General features: G+C 34.4%; 1 protein-coding gene across 1 annotated transcript; it reads left to right on the forward strand.

The window, feature by feature from the left end:
• Positions 1–14,656: 14,656 nt before the first annotated feature.
• LOC149209433 (isoeugenol synthase 1-like) lies at positions 14,657–18,604 on the forward strand. Its single transcript, XM_089398625.1, has 5 exons — positions 14,657–14,821; positions 14,923–15,057; positions 15,162–15,399; positions 18,119–18,322; positions 18,408–18,604. The coding sequence occupies exons 1-5, from the start codon at positions 14,657–14,659 to the stop codon at positions 18,602–18,604; spliced, it is 939 nt and encodes a 312-aa protein (XP_089254751.1).
• Positions 18,605–21,400: the final 2,796 nt, after the last annotated feature.

The following is a 21,400-nucleotide window of genomic DNA, read 5'->3' on the forward strand; positions in this document are numbered from 1 at the left end:
ACTAGATGTTGTATAGCCAAAGTTAGGAATTTCCATTTTCTTCTTTTCAAGATTTTAACATTATAAGAGAATTATACGTATTTTACAAAGAAAAAGTTCTAAATTTTGATTCTATTAAATAGATGGATTTTCCCATCATAGCTCATCGATTATGGATAAATATTTGTGAAATTTTAATGGTCCACAACTCGAGATAAATTGGTTATTTATATTTTGTATGTGTTATGTCTTTTCACTTAATTTTCTTTTTTTATCAGTTATATCTTTTCCAATTTAAAAAATATATATATATATATATATATATATATGAGAAATTAAGAAATATTTGAATAATAAAATTTTTATAATAGAAAATTAAAAGTTTTAATTTATTTTTCTTAAATTAATATTATGTTAAAAATATATTAATTATTTGAAATTAAAATTATTAAAAAATAACTTGAAATAATTTAAAATTGAATTTTTAGTTATATATATATTTTAAAAATTTAATATTATCATTCAGTTTAGCTTCTATCTTATCATTTGTTTATATTAAGTTTTAGGTAATTAAACAATTTACCATTTTTTTGTTTTTAATCTCAATTTTTTCATCAAATTGTGTAAAAAAGAAAATAATACCACATTCTTATGATAGAAGTTATTAGGAATGTTTACAACTAACTGCAAGATAATTATGTATAAAGCCCTAATTTATATATATATATATATATATATATATATATATATAAAAGGGAAAAATTTGCACCTATCTAAGCTTGATATTCAGATTTTTTGAGGATAAATTTTGACTCTTAGAACTAAAAAGAATAATATGATTTCTTTCACGTACTAGAATTCCTATCAACAAATTTATGAATTACCTAATTTATAGAAGAAGAAGGGTTTTATATGGAAGACATAGATTATGGGGTCAAATGGCTCATACAACTAAAAGTTAGGCACATCCAAGGCTACTAAGAAAATCTCTTAACATTTGGGGGGCTATCCTCATCGTTCAAATCCACAAGCTACTCAATTTACTAATAAAACAAGGCTTCCCTAAACCTTAGACTTAAGGTGTCATTGCAAGTATATTTAAGGTGGCTATAAAAACAATCCCTCGAATTATAGGACATTATTATTAGACCCATTTTGGCTCTGTTACATGAAATTATTTTGGAAGATAAAATCAATGTATTGATAAAAATCTATAAAAAAGAAGCTAAAGGCTAACCAATATTTATGATCTATCATTTAGCTATGCATCACCTCGCTATAATTAGGATCATTGTGAAAAAATAGTTTTGATAAAGGATATTTAACAATTTCACAAATCATTGTGATGTCTCTTAATTAAATTTCGCTCCTAAACAAAGAAACAAAAATAAATCTCAAATAAAAAACTGTGATGTCCCCTAATTAAATTTCTCTCCTAAACAAATAAAAATAAGAACATAAGAAAAAAAGTGTTAGCATGTGGGCCTCACCTTAAAGAATTTCATGATTAGTCGATCAAGTCTAGTAAGTTCCGACTTTATAAAAATTGTGGCCACAAACTTTGTCATGAAGAATCTAGGGTAATGTATGAAGGCATATGTTTATGTTGTTTCAAGTAAAAGAGCACACATATGCTTGGGTTTCAATTATGATCATAATAAATGTGAAACATGTTTTCTTCCAAATATATTTGATAAGGGCATATTAATATACAAAAGGAGAGTCTCTGCACATTTAATGTTTTAAGATATACGACATGATGAGTAGTGTTGGTTTATATTTAAAACCCTAGCTAAATAACAAACCTAACATGTTTGAAAATTAACAAAGTTTGATAATGTTGGGAAGTTGGAATCAATACAAAGTCAATATATGTCAAGACTTAAACATTAAGAACATGGTTTTGAAATATCGAAAGTCTTCAATAAATTTTTAAAGTATAGCTTGACCCTACGGATTATAAATTAGTTATTGTTTGCTTAGTATTATGTTTTAACAAATGTTTACAATATACATATGGTTAAAGGTCTGGAGATCCAAGCCTACCGATAAATATTAACTAAGAAATTTTCTACGAAGTGCGTATACAGATCCATATATTGTACAATTTTCAACATGCGAATACCTCTTGTCATGACTCATCTACCATGTATGATGAATCTTAACTAAGAAATACTTTACGAAGTTCCTATACAAATCACATATATTGTACAATTTTCAACATGCGAATACCTCTTGTCATGACTGATCTACCACAATGATAAAAATGCAATGTTTTGTATTAAATGAAATGAAACCCACTAGTAAACTCTACGAAATATAGTCTGAGAGTCTGGCTCTATAGAATGCTCTACATTGCTTATGTACATTTCACAATATATAGTAGTCATAGATTTAGGGAAGTTAGAATCGTAACATAAAAAATAGAAACTAATTCCTATCCTGATGTCTTGTGAACCAACTCACTATTCTAAGATATTCTCCATTATCTCTAACAGTCCCCCTTAATGGAGAAGGGGTTCACAAATATGCCTAACATATCCCTAAACGTTTCAAACTTAAAACTGCGAACATGATTAGTGAAAATATCTGCAACATTATCACATGTATTACAATATACCAAATGGATTTCTTTTGATTGCACTTTCTCCCTGACAAAGTGGAATTGTCTATCAATATGTTTAGTATTTTTGTGGAACATCAGATTATTAGCAAGTTTGATTGAACTCTGATTGTCGCATCTGATTGTTGCTGCATCTATCTATTCTTCCCCGACATCCTGGAGAAGTCTCCGCAACCAAATTGCCTCACACGTTGCTGCACACATGGCTTGATACTATGCTTCTGCTGAGGACAAGTAAATTATGTTCTACTTCTTGTTACTCTATGTGATCACCCCGGATCCAATGCTGAATGCATAACCTATTATGGATCTGCAATCATCTACATTTCTAGCCCAATCTGAATATGCAAATCTTGTCAATCTAACATCAGAAGAGTCAGTGTAAATAATACCGTAATCTATATTACCTTGTAAATTACTCAAAACACTTTTCGCTGCATTCCAATGGCTTTCAAGTGGCTTGGTCATATATTTGCTTAACATACTGATTGCATAAGCCAAATCTGGTCTAGTGGTGGTTAGGTAGATTAGACTCCCAACCAGCGGTCTGTAAAGTGTTGCATCTGCCTCCTTTGAGCCATCTTCACTCTACAGTTTGATATTGTGTTGTAATGGTACTGCTGCAAGCTTACACTGATCCATCCTAAATCTCGCTAACAGGCCTTTGACATACTTTCCTTGCGACATAAATGTTTTTCCGTAATCTCTCTAGATTTCAAGACCCAAACGGTATCATAATTCACCAAGGTGTTTCATTTCGAATACTTGTGACATATGTTGCTTGATTTATTTGATCAGATATGTAGCATCACCTATGATGATCAAATTGTCTACATACAGAGAAATCATCACTATGCGCCCTTGTTCGTCTTGCATGGTGTAAAGATTATGGTCATTTTTGCTTTTGTTGTAGCCAAATTGTAGAAAAATTGAATAAATCTTTTCATACCAAGACCTGGGTGCTTGGTTTAGTCCATAAAGTGATTTCTTCAATCTACAGACTAAATTTTCTTTCCCTTTCTAGACAAACCCTTTAGGTTTCTCTAACTAAACCTCCTCTTTTAATTCTCCATTTAAAAATGCAGACTTTACATCTAGTTGGTGTATCATCTAATGTTTCTTAGTACCTAAAGCAATTAACATTATGATAGTGTTTAGTTTAGCTACATGGGTGAGGGTTTCTTCATAGTCTATACCTTCTTTTTGTGAATACCCCTTTGCTACCAATCTAGCTTTTAATTTTTCTATGGTTCCATCTGCATTAATCTTCGGTTTGTATAACCATTTATAGCCTATGGTTTGTTTTGCTTTAGGAAGTTCAACTAGTTCCCAAGTGTTGTTCCTGATTATTGATTCATATTCTTGTTCCATGGTTGTTTTCCATTCTCTACATTCATTTGCTTCTTTATAACTAGAAGGTTTAACCACGTTCATCATACTAGTTATAAAAGCATTTTCCCTATATCTTGCAGGCGATTGAGCTTTCCTACCTGATCTCCTGAGAGGTCGGGTAGCTTCAAACCTTGTTTCATCATTATTTTCTTCTTGCTGCTGCTTCTCCTACTACTACTGCTATTGATGTTGCTGTTGTTGTTCATCTTCTGATTTTGTCTGTTGCTGATCTTGATTGTTTTCTACTTCTTCTTCCACCAAGTATGGAATATCCCATTCCTCATTGTTCTTATCAGATTCTTCATGATCCTGCTCATGGAATATGACTTCTCTTCTAACAAAAATCTTGTGAGTAGAGGGATTAAATAATCTATAAGCTTTATATTGTGAACAATACCCTATAAAAGTACATCTAATGGCTTTCGAATATAGTTTTCTTCTATCTTCCTTTGGAATATGGGAAAATGTTTTAGATCCAAATACTCTTAAGTGTTTTACTACAAGCTTAAATCCATATAATGCTTCATAAGGAGTTTTAAAATCAAGACTCTTTGTAGGACTCCTATTTTTCAAATAAACTGTAGTATTCAATGCTTCAGCCCAAAAACCATTCGAAAGATTCTTACCTTTCAACGTGCTCCTAGCACATTCCACCAATGTTCTGTTCTTTCTTTTAGTTACTCCATTTTTCTATGGAGTATGGGATGTTGTGTACTACTGCAATATTCCATGGTCTTTACAATACCTGATAAGCTCATCTTTCCTGTATTTTCCCCCTTGATCAGACCGGAGAATTGTTACTTATTTCCCTGTTTTCCTTTCAATCATGTTTTTTAACTGCTTTAAGTATTCAAATGTTTCTCTTCTTACTCTAGAAATATACCCAAGAAAACTTTGTGCAGTCATCAATAAACAATAAAAAATATAGTGCACCTCTTAATGATTTTGTTTGCATGGGTTCACACAGGTCTGTATGCACTAATTCAAGTATATCCCTCTGTTTCTTTTCTACTCGAATAGGGAATTCTTCTCTATGCATTTTTCCTAATGTACGCGCATCACAATCATTATGTACTTGCTTTAGCATAGGAAGATCTCTTACCATTTCCTTCTTCTGTAGTAACAAAAAATCATTATAATTGATATGACCAAACTTCTGATGCCATAGCTCTTTTGTAGTCAAACTCGCAGCTTTCAAGACTCAAACTGGTGCAGGTATTACATCCAACTTGTACAGACCTCCTGTTCGGATTCCTGTAGCAATTGTCTTCATGCCATCTAGCAGATCTTTAATATAACAATTAGATTTAAAAAAATCAACTTTAAGATATTGATCTGTAATCATGGATACAGAAATCAAGTTCTTTGTTATACCGGGCACACACATAACATTATAAATCTGTCGTATACTACCATTAGGTAAAATGACAAAAATTTTCCCACATCCGTTGATCTGTTGACTTCTGTCATCACCTAGGTAGATTTGTGCTTCATTGTTGATTTCTTTAAAATCTTCAAACTATTTCTTGTTCCCTATCATATGTGTTGATGCTCCCGAATCTACATACCAGATGTCTGCATCAACATTCTCATCATGATCTGTCATGAACAATCTAAAATTTCGCTCATGATTATCATTCGCGAGATGACCTGCATGTCTTTTTTGCTTTTGTCATTATTCATGATATTTATTCTTCCTGCACTTTCTAGCTACATGACCCAGTTTTCCATAATAAAAACACTTAATTAAAGAGTTGTTTCTATTCAGATTCATACCTTGGGTCAGATTTGGTCTTTTCTGTGAGCTTCCTCCGTTTTACTGTTGTGGATTTCCTTTTCCTTTGTAGAAGTTCTTTTTCACCATCAATGCAAGATTGGCACTCTCGGGCTTCAGAGTCAATCTTCTTTCTTCTTCTTGCATCAGTATTCCTATCAGTTCTTCAAACCTCAAGATTTTCTCTCTCACATTTATCCCAGCGATGAACATTTGGTAGTCATTAGTCACACAATTCATGGTAATTGTTACAAGATCTGTATCGTCAACTGTATGACCAATGTCTGCCAATTTGTTCTTCAGATCTTTTATCCTTGCTATGAAGGCAACAACTGTTTCATTCTCCTCCATCTTCAGGGAAAGGATCTTGCTCTTGGGAAACAGAAGACGATTTGTATCCCTGATCTCATACACATCCTTCAAAATTCCCCAAATTTTGCTTGCTAATTTACATTCTATGATATATGGTATGATATAGTCTTTCATTAACATCTTCAACAACGTCGTTGCTTTACCCTCACGCTTCTCCCAATCTGGGACTATTGCGGATCTAGCTGTTGCCTTTTGTTCATCCCCATTTGCAATCATTCAAGCACTCTGCACTTCTAGCAGAGTCTGCATCTTGAATTTCTAATTCGCATAATTGGAGCCATCGAGCTTGTTACGCTCATTCAAGCATGCTTCAAACATCTGATTATTCACCTTGGCGATTAAAACAAATTTGACAGGTAAAAAAAATGTTATATTTACCCCAGATCTATGACAAAGACAGATCACTGATCTTCAATGTTGTTTGATCTCGCAGCACACCCGCAGATCACTGTGGCTTCCTTCACAGCCTCTAGACAACCTTCAGTTGTCAGCCTCTGTGGACTTCTCTAGCATGCAACCTTCTCTCGGCCTCCACGGAGCCTCTTTGTTGTTTACACGATTGTTGCAGATGTGCACCACTTATCTGAGATGTCGTCACACCTATACACCTAATATCTGAGACGATGGTGCTAAGTATGATTTCACAATCATTGTGTTTATTCTCCTGAAACCTGTGATGATTTCGGTTTAGTTGCACCCTCATCTCAGCGTACAGGTTCCTCAGCCCTGATGCTCTGATACCATGATAAAAATGCAATGTTTTGTATTAAATGAAATGAAACCCACTAGTCAGCTCTACGAAAGAGAGTCTGAACCAAGAGAGTCAGGCTCTGTAGAATTCTCTACATTGCTCATGTACATTACACAATCTATAGTAATCACAGATTTAGGGAACTTAGAACCATAACCTAAAAAATACAAACTAATTCCTATCCTGAGTTCTTGTGAACCAACTCATTATTCTAAGATATTCTCCATTATCTCCAACACACAACATGTATGACTTGTCCTTTTGAATAGCCCAACATTTTAATGTGCTGATAAAATATTGATACTCCATACCTCCTTAGCGGCATCACAAGTATCTGTTTTAATATACATAGATCAAGGAACAGTTGTGGAGCAGGTTTGCAGGGAATTATTTGTAATGAATCACATGGATGCCATTTACATGGCACCCTATGTGACTATTATTATGTTAGTACATGTATACCTTCATAGTTGGTTTGGATTCGGCTTGGTCACTAAGAATTCAATTTAGGACTTGTTCTTTATTATCTATCCAGTCAAAGTTATTGCGTGGATGGCTCGAAATTTTGAGTCATCACCCCATGAACTTTTCGGGATCCTTTCCATTCTTTGCAGTTTGAGTTTTAGTAAGAAACGAGAGTGGAGAACTTGGATGCCTGTAACTTTCACAATTGAAAGATCTTATTAAATACATATGTGAAGGGAAAAGAAATGTCTCTTCTTTAATGACCTCGACATACAAGTAAGAAATTAATTACTTAGTTGCTTTGAAATTTTATGAAGTGACTACTTTTCCCTGTATTCCCTTGCTGGTTGTGTTTAAATTGGGCTCTAGGTGCATAAAAAATTTAAAAATACTCACGGTCGCATCCTTTCTCCACTGCCAGATCCATTTCAACTTTGCAATGAGTATTATGGCTTTTTTTGATATCTTTTGCAGAAGGGTGTACCATAAAATAGTGATACAACTTGTTGGCATTATGAAAGTCATTAATCATTCAAACAAATAAGGCAAGAAATGTATAAAATTGAGAATTTGAATCACACACATTAACACAAGAAATTTTATGTGGTAAAACCTTGACACAGTGTCAAGAAAACATCCACAAGGCAAGTAATTGGAAATATTATCGATCAAAGATGATTCTCCATTGTTACAAGCTTCTCGTGTAATCCCAATTAATATGGGCTACTTCGTTCTATAACTCCTTCTCATTATACAATTGACTAATTGGTAAAAAAACTAAATTTATCCATAATTACTTTATTTACATAAATTGTTGTCAGTTTTCAACAATCTTCACCTTCAAAACAATTTTCTTAATCCCTTACCCATGGGCATTCATCATCTCTTCTAGAATTCAAGGGAAGCCAAACACTGTCGCAACTTCTAAATTGTAATTGGCTTGGTGAATATGTCTGCATGATTCTCTTTTGTTTGGACCTTCCTGAGAGCTACTTTGCCGCATTCGATCACATGTCTCACAAAATAATGCCTGACATCAATGTGTTGGTCTTGCCGTGATAAGTTGTATTTGTGGCCAAAGGAATAGCACTCTAACTATCACAGAATACATCCACTTCCTCCCGCATCCTTCCAATCTCATCAAGTAGACCTTTCAATGAGATTGTTTCTTTAGTAGCATTTGAAGCAGCTATATACTTTGCTTTAGTAGTGGACAAAAAAACTTTTCATTGAAGCTTTGACATCTAGCTAATTGCTCCATGTGCAAGAGTAAAGAATATCATGTAGTAGATCTCCTCTTGTCCAAATCATCTACATAATCAACATCAACATATCCGCAAGCTGAACCTTCACTACCATTAAAGATGATACAATGGTTACTTTTTCCTCTCAAATACTCAAGTACCATCTCAAATACTGAAGCCCAACATAAATTAAGTTGCCTACCACATTTCCATATGGTACACAAGACATATACTTCTTTTCTTCATCAGTTCTATGACTCAAAACCGAAGAAAGCTTAAAATGGGAAGCTAATGTAACATTAATAGGTTTCACATTGTTCATATCGAACTTTTCAATTACTCTTTCCATGTACTTCTGTTGTGATAACCAAATCTTTCCATTTTTCACGTCTATGTGTATTTGCATGCCTACAATATGTTTTTCAGCTCCAAGATCCTTCATATCAAATGTCTTATAGAGTTGAGTGTCTAACCTATTGATCTTTTCCATGCTTTTTATTTCAATAATTATACGGTCAACATACAAGACCAAGATAATGAATATTCCATTGAAACTCTTAAGGTATACACAACGATCATACTCACTTCTAGTAAATTTCTGGCTCACCATGAATGAGTCAAACTTCTTGTACCATTTCCTGAATGACTTCCTCACGCCATACAATCATTTCCTGAGCATGGAAACTAATCTTATGTTGCGACCTTGTACAAAATCTTTTGGTTGTTCCATATAATTCTTCATCCAAATCTACATGAAGAAATATGGTTTTAACATCTCACTATTCTAACTCAAGATCAAGTAATGCAGTTAGTGCTAACATAGTATGAATAGAAACAATTTTTATGACTGGTGAAAAAACCTCATCAAAGTCAATACATTAAACTTGAAAATACTAATTTCTACTAGCCTCACCTTATATCTCTCGATACTCTCATTAGCATTTTGCTTTAATTTGAAGATCCATTTGCATATGACAACACTTCTCCCTTCAAGAAGTTCTATAAGATCTCAGGTTTTGTTCTTGGCTACAAAATCCATTTCTTCATCCATAATCCTTTTCCATTTTTTTCCATCTGCATCATCCACTGCTTCTTGATAATAGGAAGGTTCCCGATCTTCAGTAATTAATGAAATAGATGAAGAAGAATATTCATACATTTTGGGTGTTTTCCTTTCCCTTGTAGATCTTCTTAGAGTGATTGGTCATTGAACAAGTTCTCGAACTTCAACAATTTCCTTTGCATCTTCTTCACCCTTTTCTTCAGAAGTCTCTACTTCCCTTCGACTTTCTGAAAAATACTTAACCTCTGTCAGACATACATGGAAAGTAAAAATATAATATGGGAGATAAACATTAGATTGCATATATTATTGACATGATATAGATTTATAGTACATGGTGTGACCCTTGGATTCATATTCCAAGTGGTCTCTTAGACTCCATTGGCTGTTCACATTCCACCAACCCATAGAGGATTAGGTCTCCAACATTTCCCCTTAATCCAAAGGGGTATGTATGATTCCAAGAAGAGCGTTGTAATACAAAATTTGCAAAGAATGTATGGCAGCACTAAGGTGAATGTGCTCTTTGAAATGTTGGTCTAACGGGGGTGGTTCAAGGATGACCACCAATACTAGAATACTTAGTGTAGTTCCCAGAATGCTTTCAAATCTGGCATGAAGCTGAGGTCTTCCGCTAGAGGAAGTGCTCCTAATGTTTTGAAGAAGGAAACCATCAACCTTGAAAGGGATGTCTAAGCCCACATAAAAAGGGAGAACCTCAACCTGGAAAGGGACATCTCAACCTGTGATGGTTTAAGGATGACCACCAACTCTGGAATGCTTAATGGAATTCCTGGAACTCTTTGAAAACCGGCAAGAAGCTGAAGTGACCTAATTCTTTGAAGAGATGTCTCAACCCCACATAGATGGTTTAAGGCTGATCACGAACCAAAGATATGCTCAGGGGCATCTTTGTCTCTGCCTACAACTCTGAATATGGTATGGAAGGCTGTGGCTCAAGCTCGTTTGATGTGGCTTTGAAGCTTTTAGTGACCATCACTTCCCCTCTTGTTAGATACAAGGTGAGATGATGGAGAAAACTCAACTGCAAGACCTTTTAATATTCTAGAAGACATTCTGACACATGACTAAAATATATTCTTGGTTTTTGAAGCCCATTGATAGGAAGTGAACCATCCAAGATGAACCTTTGTTCTTGCAGGAGGATTATTTTTGAAGCATCATGTGTGAATAATGAGTGCGATGACCACAATTCTTGCATGGATGAAGATCAAAACAATGATCTTTCACATGGCCAACACTGTCGCAATGTTGGCATTTAACAATCTGTTGTGGTTGTTATGGAAGATGACCAAAATTTGAAACAATTGAAGGTGAACTATCATGAAGAAATCTAGCACTCTAAATTTGATGGGCTATGAGTAATCTGGAATGTGAAAGGAAACCTCGGTATCATATCCAATACCTATTTTGTGCTTTTTATCGACAAGCTCTTCCCAAGGTTTGATGATTGACTTGGGATGTGCAGGCTAAATTTTTGCATCTACATGGGTGTTCAAGTTGGCTCTTGGTAACAGAGTGCTTGGAATTCTCTTTGAAGTGGGAGGGTGCTGCAACATATGAAGACTATCAAAAGAACATAAAATAATGCACAGTTCGACTATGCAGTGGGGAGAGCAGTGTGACAACTTGGTATGGGAAGCATGCCACTCGAAAGAGAATCCTAAATAGAGGGTAATGTTCAACACATAGATAATTGCACAAAAATCAGGGGATACGGAGAGTGTAGACTTGGAAGAGAATGCAACTAGAAGGTAACGTTCAACACATAGATAATTGCACAAAACTTAGGTGATAGGGAGAGTGTAGACTTGGAATTTTAACGAAACCAATGAGTCTGAACCATGTGAAAGGGTAAGGGAAAAAGTCTGCCTAACCAATATAGAATAGGATTTCATAACGGGAAATGGTGGTATTGATATTGATAATGAGGAAAATTAGGAGATTAGTGAGCAAGAAAAGAACAGTAATGTAGTTGGAGGTAGTCACAACAAAAATGCCAACCCGAGAGCTAGCACTTATGAACCTGATGAAAGAAGTCATTTGGATAAAAACCACAATTCTGTGAGGAAAATCCTATGTTCCAGCCTCTGGGAGATAAAACCCAGAAGAAAAGTGGTTAATTTGTCTTCTCAAGAATTAGGTCCAAAAGTCATTAGTGTTCTCAACAAAGGTTTAGGGTTTGCAGTTGCCCCTAAAAACATACCTGTTGAGAATATCATCTGTAGCATAGAGGATGGGATTAATAACCTATCTTTGGAGGATAAGGAAGCATTAAGGCAAGAATTTTCCCTCATTATGAGAAAGGCTAAAACTCCCAAAAGTAATTTAAGTAAAGAAGAACAAATTTCTCTTAAGTCCCTACGAAATAATGATAAAATTGTAGTTCTTAAGGCTGATAAGGGAGGGGCAGTAGTAATCTTAGATAAAGAAGACTATGTTTGTAAAATGAATGAACACCTCGGTTGTGGTAGTTATAAGAAGCTTAGCAAAAATCCCATTCCCAAAATTATGAGGGAGGTAAAAAAGACAATTTCAGATTCCAACCTTGATGAAAAATTAAAGAAAAGATTAACCCCTTCTTGTGAAACTATCCCAAGAATTTATGGTTTACCTAAGATCCATAAAGAGGGAGTTCCTCTTAGACCAATAGTTAATACCATTGGTTCCCCAACCTATGAACTCGCTAAGTATGTTGCCAAGATCCTTAGGCCTCTTGTCGGGAATACTGATTCTTTCATCAAGGACTCCCATGATTTTGTGAACCTTATTAGAAATGAGAGGATGGAGCAGGATAACATCCTGGTGAGCTTTGACGTAGTATCCTTATTCACCAAGATTCCCCTTGATGAATTCATTCAAGTTATAAAAGATGTCACTAATCCAAAAACTACAAGACTCGCTGAGATGCGGTCAATTGCTTTCACCTTCCAAGGAGGATATTATGAGAAGACATCTGGGGTGGCAATGGGATCAACCCTCTCGCCAATTGTGGCCAACTTATACATGGAATACTTTGAAGAGAAATCCCTTGAATCACACCCTTTGAAGCCAGCTTGGTGGAAGCAATTTGTCGATGGTACCAATATAAAATGGACTCATGCTAAAACAGAGCTTGACAAGTTTTTTATTCACCTTAACTCTATCTCCCTTAGAATAAAATTTACTGTGGAGATGGAAGAAAACATGAGCATCTCATTTTTTGACGTTCTTATCATCAGGAAGGAGGATGGATCCTTATGGCATAAGGTGTTTAGGAAGTCAACTCACACAGAAAGCTACCTCCACGCTGATTCCCACCATCACCTGACTCAAAATTTTGGTGTTATGAACACTCTGGCTATTAGAGCTCTTCGAATTTCTGACTCTGAGCATCTGGACGACAAGAAGAAGCACTTAGTCTTAGTATTTAAAGGTATAGGCTAAAAAGGAAAAGAAATTAGAATAGCTATAGAAAGGGCTGAAAGAAGGGTGTTATCTTCGGAGCCCAAAGCTCAAGACCAACCTTAGTGTGGGAGGGTATTTCTACCTTATATTCAGGGGGTGACAAATAAGATTGCTAAAATCCTGAGAAATTAGACAAGATATGAGGTTTGTCAAAGATATGAGGTTTGTCAAGATATGAGGTTTATAAAATAAATTGTTCATGTGGAAAAAGTTACATTGGTGAAACAGGTCGCTCCTTGCAGAAAGACTGAAGGAACATGTAGCTGATATTAGGAATGAAATGTCTCATACTTCGGCTCTAGCAGAGCATTCCTCAAAAACTAAGCACCATCTTTGTTTGGAAAATGCCTCAATTGTTGCAAGGGAAGAATATCATCGTAGGCAAAAGATTAGAAAGGCTCTTGAGATTATGAAACATCCACATAATCTTAACAGGGACAATGGTATCAAGATAAGTGGTAGCTGATTTCCCTTAATCAGAGAAATTAAGACCACCAATACATTCCAGGTATAACACTCAGTAGGTAGTTATCCCCTTCCCTATCCATCTCAGGTTAAAATTAGCATAAAATCTGTTTTATTACTTTTATTACTATTATTATTACTCTTAATAATCATTTTCAGGATAATAATAATTAGTATTTAATTATAAGATTTAAATAATAATCATTAATCAATTAAACTATTAGTAAAAATTAGTTGTGAATATTTATAATATTTACTACTAATTATTACTATTATTATTAATTTTTATCAAGAATTATTTATATTCAAATTAAAATTAAGAATAAGTTCTATTAATCAACTAATTAATTCTCTTAAGAATCAGATTTAATAATAAATAGTTTTTAATAATTATTATTTTAAATAATTTCCAATTAATTAATTAACCTCTAAATTATTAGTCTAACCATTCATTTATATTCGTTATAATTAATAATTAATATTTTATAATAATTATTATATTCATTATAATTAATAATTAATATTTTATAATAATTATTTATAAAAATAATATTTATTATAACATTTATTATATATAAATAACTAGTAAATAAAAATTATAATATCTATTAATGAATTAAACTATTACTAAGAATTAGTAATTATTATTATTACTATTAATTAATTATTTCATCAACGACAACGCCGTCCATAACATCACGAAAAATTCGGAAGGAATAGCTCGGATAAGCACGCTTAATTTCTGATAAAGTGAGGGAAAAATTGGGCCTTCTCCACTGCGAATAAATAGGGCACATGGTCCCCCAATTTCCAGTCAAATTGAGAAAATATTGTTTTTGTCAAAAGAAATCTCTCGAAAAATCTCCACTCTTCGGCGTACCCGGCCGCCCTGGTTAGGTGGCCTTCTTCATCCGCCTATAAATATCTTTCGTTACTTGCACTCCTCATATACCCCATCTCTCCTACCCTAGTGTCGATCGGTTCATAGCCAAAGCTGCAAGATCAGAGATAGAGATCTGTTGAGGTTGTGAATAAAATTTTCATGATGAATAGAATTTTGATGGTTGGAGGCACCGGATATCTGGGAAAATACTTAGCCAAAGCCAGCGTGTCAAAAGGCTATCCAACGTTTCTACTTGTCCGCCCCGCTACAGCGGCAGCTCTCGATTCCTCCAAGGAAAATTTTCTACATGAATTAAAAGATAATGGCATTCATATCCTTACAGTAAGAGATTCACTCTTTTTCTTTTTTGATTATTTTCACATTTGCATTAACATAGTGTTTATTATGCAATGCACCATAAGGCTAATAGAATTTTTTAACAGGGATCTTTAGATGATCACAACAGCCTTGTGGATGCAATCAAGCAAGTAGACATAGTAATATCCGCAGTTGCCATTCCTCAGCATTTGGATCAGTTGAATATCATAAGGGCCATTCAAGAAGTTGGAAACATTAAGGTATATACACCACTTCATATTCCTTGAATAATCTTGCGCTCTGCAAATATTTACAGATATATTAATTCGTGTGTTGTGGGTGGTTCTTTCCTTTATGGAAACAGAGATTTATACCCTCAGAGTTTGGCAACGAGGTTGACCGTGTAGAGGCCGCTCTCCCTCCGTTTCAGAGAGTCTGTGACAATAAAAAGAAAATTCGCAGGGCAATTGAAGAGGCGGGAATTCCATCCTCGTTCATTTCTGCAAATTCTTTCATGGCTTATTTTGTTGATTATTTCCTTCATCCCCGTCAAAAACCAGAGCAAGTGGATGTTGTAATCTATGGGGATGGTCTTACCAAAGGTATGTTCACGCAATGATCATTTAACAGCAATTAACATTCGTTAAAGCAATAGGTAGAGAGGATGCATCCTGGGGTATAAGCTATCCATGGTACATGAGCTATCCATACTTTATAGTGAAGAACTAAAAAAAATTTGCTTCGTTATATTGCTATACCTAAATAAATTAAATGGTTGTCCTATTTAATTTAAATGATTGATGAGGGTGTATTAACATAGTCTAATAAATTAATATTAAAGGGTTGAGTTATGTAAATTAAATGGTTCATAGAGCTATATTAATCTACTTAAATAAATTAAATGGTTGCCCCTTCTCTCCTATGTTATTCGGCATTTACAATGACAAGCTAGAAGGTTGTTTAGAGGAAGCAAGATGTGCTAGCACGATCTTAGCTAAAATAATCATCATCCTTCTTCTCTACGCTGACGATATTGTTCTTCTCGCAAGGTGCTCATCTAATCTCAATAAGCAACTTATACTTAAGGATTTTTTCTCTACCATGGGTATGATTGTTAACACTAACAAAACAAAAGTTATGATTATCAAATCCAAGAAGCACACTTATGCTAATTTTATGTATGACAATAGTAACTTGGAGGAAGTGTCTTCCAACAAGTACCTAGTAATTGATATTCATCACAAGCTCAACTAGAACTATAGCATTGAAAAAAGGATTAATGGGCGATGGAAAGCTTATTTTGGTTTTGAAAATAATTGTAAAACTAAAAACCTCGTAATGTGGGATAAAAAGAAGTTCCTCTTTGAAACTTTAGTCACTCCTGTTATCTTATATGGATGTGAGGTTTGGGGTTGTAGTATATCTAGAGAATCCTGGAGAAAGATTGAGAAAATCCAGAAGTGTTTTATAACGTATAACCTCAAAATTAAAAGCAACACACCCTATCCTATTCTCCTTATAGAATTGGGTGTTTCCCCTATCGAGAGCCTAGCTATGACTAGCTTCTATTGTACAAGCACAAACTCAACAACATAGGATACCATAGGCTTCCTAAACTAGCTTTAAATTCCAGCCAAAACCACTTAAGGCGCAAACGAGGTTGGTATAAAGACACCAGGGCCTGGTTAAACCATTGGGAGATCGACGAGAATGTTGCATTGCAAATTATTAATAACATTAAAAATGTTGTTACTTGTAAGTTCAAAGAAAAAATGTGGTGTGAGAAAGATTTAGCAATTAAAAGAAAATTAAGATATTATAAGGAGGTCATCGATCCCACCCTAGAGGATCAAAAGTATTTGTCTGTTTTAACTTGCTCAAAGAAGAAAATTAATATACCCAAGATTAGAACAAATTGTCATGAGCTCCATAGTGAAATGGGTCGTTGGGCAGTTCCTAAAACACCATGGATGGAAAGGTTTTGCAACCTTTGTGAGAATACGAAGATCGAGGATAAAAATCACTTCCTCTTAGGGAAAGGTTCTGCCATCTTTATGAGAATACGAACATCGAGGATGAAAATCACTTCCTCTTAGAGTGCCCCGCGTACAACCACATTAGATCTCAGTTTCAAAATCTTTGTTGCAACACTAACCTTCCTAGCCTTTACATTCTCAAAATCACAGTGAGCTCTCGAGGCTTCTCCCTAAGCTTTTTGAGCATAGGAATAAAATCTTAAATCAAACTAAATAATTTGTTTCTTTAGGTCCGATAGACCAAAGTTTGGTCTCGGTGGACGGTAACCACCATCATCATCATCATAAATTAAACAATTAATAAGTATAAATAGTAATTATAATATCTATTTATTATTTTTATTTTTAGAATTTATAAAATACAAAAATAGAAATTGGAAATTAATATATTAAATGTTTGCGATAATTAAATTAAATAATTAATAAGAGCATATAAGCACACCCAAATAAATTAAACAGTCTATAAGTATAAATATTAATTAAAATATCTACTTATTATTTTTATTTTTAGAGTTTATAAAGTAAAGAATTAGAGATCCTAAGTTATAAAAATGTTAGTGAATTTCTCAGCTTATTAAATTCAAATTGTGTGTAATTTTTTAATTTTATTTTTGCAAACATAGAAATTCTAAACACTTATTTTAAAATATAAGAAACTTATCAACATAACAAGGACATTATTACTAGATTATTTTCCTTGCTTTTTATAAATGAACATAATTTTTCCATGGTAGTTTTTAAGCATATTACTCTAGAAATTTGGCTTAGTCTAACTTATAGATGAAATGACTTTTTTTCAAACTATTTTTCTGGTTAGTTTTAATCAAAATTTGAGAGATATTTTAAAAAAATTCAGTTTAAGTGGTTTAAATCTGATAGATTCCAGTGCTCAAGAGTTTTTCAAGGTGCTGAATCTATTTATACATTCAAAAATATATTTTAAGTAACCAAAAAACACAATTTTAGTTAAAATTGTATTTTCAAATTTCAATGAAAAAGCTATTTCATCTCTATTTTAAACTAAATCAGAAATTAAAATGAGACTGCGTAACTCAACTTTAAAGCTAAGATGGATCTATCGTAATCAATGTTCCCAATTTTATAGTTTATAACGATTAATATTGTAGTTAATGTTTAACAGACATTTCAGTGGCTTGAATACTTCTTTACTCTTTTCAATCCAAAACTATACCTTGAACACACGTGTCACAGTACGGTCCTGCCATTATTTCGGCCAATAGCATGAACTACAAGATAAATCATATGGTGTTTTTATATGGTGCAGCTGTTCTCAATTTGGAAGATGACATTGCAGCTTTCACGATCAGAGTGGCAAATGATTCCAGAACCATGAATAAGCTTGTGATATACAAGCCACCAGGCAACGTAATCAGCCAGAGTGAGCTAGTCTCACTGTGGGAGAGGAAAACTGGAAGAACCCTTCACAGAGTTTTTTTGCCAGAAACTGAGATGGTCCGGCTTTCTCAGAGTAAGAGAACAAACGCCTTAATTTTTTGTCAAGAATTTAGTTTAAAGACTTAAAAATCATGTTACAGTGAATATGTTTATTGCAGCTCTGCCTCATCCGGATAATGTTCGGATCTCGGTTCTGCACAACATTTTTGTTAAAGGTGAGCAGACCAGTTTCGAGTTGGGAGACGAAGATCTGGAGGCTTCTCAACTCTATGGAGATTATAAGTACACCACAGTAGATGAATTCCTGGATATTTGTCTCATTTCGGCACCAGAGACGAAACTCACATCTTTCTGACGTTAAAGTTTGATGGACATGGCAAGTTGAAGACCGGACTTAAATAATGTTAGGGCCTCGCAATCTAAGGCGACCACAGTTTTTTACATAATTTAGTCTTCTTTAGAGATTGTGATTGCTTATAAACAATATTTTTAATTCGAGGACTTTGGTGAAATGATGTTTGAGGTGTGCTTTTTCAAGTTAGCGATATTATTTTTCCTATATCTATTGAAATATGGATGGTTTAAGATTTTTACGTTTTCAAATCGTAATATATTGTTTTCAATATACATTAATAAATTATGGTTGCATTAAAATTTGTACGTTTTCAGATTGTAATATATAAATTTATTAATTAAATTATTAGATATCATAATTTTATATTTAAAATATGTAATAAAATATAATAGGAATATTATGAATTAGTTTAAATAAATGTGTTAAAATAGGTTTACGATGTTTAGATGAAGTAAATTTTAACAATCCAGGATTATTTTTTTAATTATTTTTTATTAATAAATTTTGAAAATATATTTTAAAAATAATTATACAAAAGGGAAAAAAATTATTCAATTATATTATTTTGAAATGAATATTTACACATTTGTGATATATTTAAAATATAAAATATAAAATAAAAATAAAAATAAAAATTATATTAATATCATAGTTATATCTCATCACATTTAAAATATATTATTTTGAGTTTATATACAAACAAGACCAATTGAAATCGTCATTAACTTATTTAAAATTCCTCAATATCCTGAAAGATTATAAATGTGGTATTGATGGGGACCCAGCCCACGTGTCCCTCACTCCCAAACCTTACGTGGACTTGTGTGATTATTTCGTAATTGGATATTTGTTTGATTGTGCTTTTATGAATTAGGTGATATTTAATCACCCGCCTGTACTTCTCCGCCTCTCCACGCTCCACCTGTCCGTCTCGGGATTTGGCAAAACCCTAATTCTCACTTGGCCCTTTTCCCCGGCTAGTTCGCGCTCATTTGGTCATTTTCACTGTTATGTTTGCTCTCTGTGGCTCTGCTCTGGTATTCGGCTCTGTATATGGGTTTTGTTACTCTCTGCAATGTTCCGCTCTCTGTGGTTCTACTCTGGTATTCGGCTCTGTCTATGGGTTTTGTTCAGAGGTTCGGCTCCGTCTCGGTGGGAAGCTCAAGGTTGCAACTCCGTCTCTGGTTTCAACCCATCATTCAACTTCGTCTGCTCAGGTAAGGGTTTCGTTTCATGCTGTATGGTCTTGTCCTCAACTCGAATTTCACCTAACCCTTCACAGCTCCTCTGTGGTTAGGTTGTCACTGAGCTTCTGCGACTTATTGGTCTGGTTACAACTGGTAAGGTTCCACACTGTGGCTCTATACGGGTCTTTCCTCCCTCTGTTCTTTCTATTCGTCTTTCACTGAGCTATTTGCTGTTGCATGTGTTTAATTACATCCGCGACCCTAACAATATATGTCACGGTGGTTGCAGGTAACTGGTTCCGTGGCCTTGCAGGGGATTCGACCGCCTATCCTCCGGGTAGCTCTGTTTCTATTCCACCCTTTTCTGTGGCTTTTAGTCTGCACTGTATTTGCTTGCTATGGTTGTCTGTATACGTTAATGAGTCAAGTCTGTGTGAGGGTTCAAGCCGCTTTTGTGATTCAGAGGGTTTCTGTGCTAATTTTCGGTTAATGCTCCGGTCCTTGACTCTCTCGTCACTCGGTCATTCTATAGCAGTGCTAGGTAGTCCTATGAGTTCTCGCTTGCTTGGCCGTTGGCAATTTTATGACCGGCAAGATTTATACACAGCGAATGTAATAATTTTGGGATTTCAGTGTTGTTGCTTACCTGTGGTTTGAGGACCGTGGTTTTCTTGCTTGATAGCCCGACTCCTTTCGTTCTTCACTTGACTTCGGCTTCGGCTGGTCGTGAGACGCTTGTAATTGGAATACCCTGTTACTGTGTCGACCTGCAATGTATTTTCATGAACAGAACTTGATGTATGTGTGCGTTTACCTCTCGGAGTAATGATACTTGGTTACAATACTACGTTGCAATGTGTGAATATAAATAGTAAATGAAAATAGATGAATGTGCGTGGATGCTGTGTGAAAAAGAATTCACTGTATATGCAAGATATATCTTCGAGGACATAAAATCACAATCTGTAAATTTATTTAGGATGCACTGAAAATATATGAAGGAAAAGAATTGTTATTCTGCTATTTCTCTTTTTTCAATGTCACACTCCAGAACCTTTTACATGTATTTTTCCTGTCTTCTTATACAATAGTTCAGTAGTTAGGTAACTGTCAGTTAGTTCCAGATTACAGCTTACTTGACAGTTACTCCAGTTACGTGACTTGGCTATTGTTAGTTTGTCTGTTCCTTCTGTCTCGTAAAGGTTTGATGCTTTACAATGATTTATGGTCTTTTTGTCTAATTCTCTAATAATCTTAACTCAAAGCCTATAACTACAAGCCCTTAACAATTTTAGTTAGGACCTGTTATTACAATTGCAACAGAAACAAGTTAATAAGACACTTAAGCTAATAAACTAAATGCTGTAGTTTAATCCTTAAAGAACAAAATGATAATAAAAAAAAAACTATGATAGTCTTGCTGTCCATCTGTTGAAATATTCACTTCTCCCAATCTTCTTCAGAAACCTGGTCTGCCTCTTCTCGGTCTGTGCCCTGTCGACCAGATGCTCCTGCATCAGGCTGCCGGGGTAAAAGAGAGTTCTCATGGCTCCGTTCCATGAGTTCTTCCACCGAGTAACCTGCCCTTCGGATCTGCATCTCGTCAAGC

The sequence above is a fragment of the Pinus tabuliformis genome, chromosome 1_2 (assembly GCF_031772625.1).
Source record: "Pinus tabuliformis cultivar Carrire ecotype Pingquan chromosome 1_2, CPIR1, whole genome shotgun sequence".
NCBI classification, from domain to species: domain Eukaryota; kingdom Viridiplantae; phylum Streptophyta; class Pinopsida; order Pinales; family Pinaceae; genus Pinus; species Pinus tabuliformis.

Bases quoted from the DNA above. Each gene is read 5' to 3' on its own strand.
- LOC149209433 (XM_089398625.1), top strand. From the start codon at position 14,657: ATGGTTGGAGGCACCGGATATCTGGGAAAATACTTAGCCAAAGCCAGC. The intron at 14,822-14,922 runs GTAAGAGATTCA...ATTTTTTAACAG, and splicing joins ATGGCATTCATATCCTTACA to GGATCTTTAGATGATCACAA. The intron at 15,058-15,161 runs GTATATACACCA...TTATGGAAACAG, and splicing joins AAGAAGTTGGAAACATTAAG to AGATTTATACCCTCAGAGTT.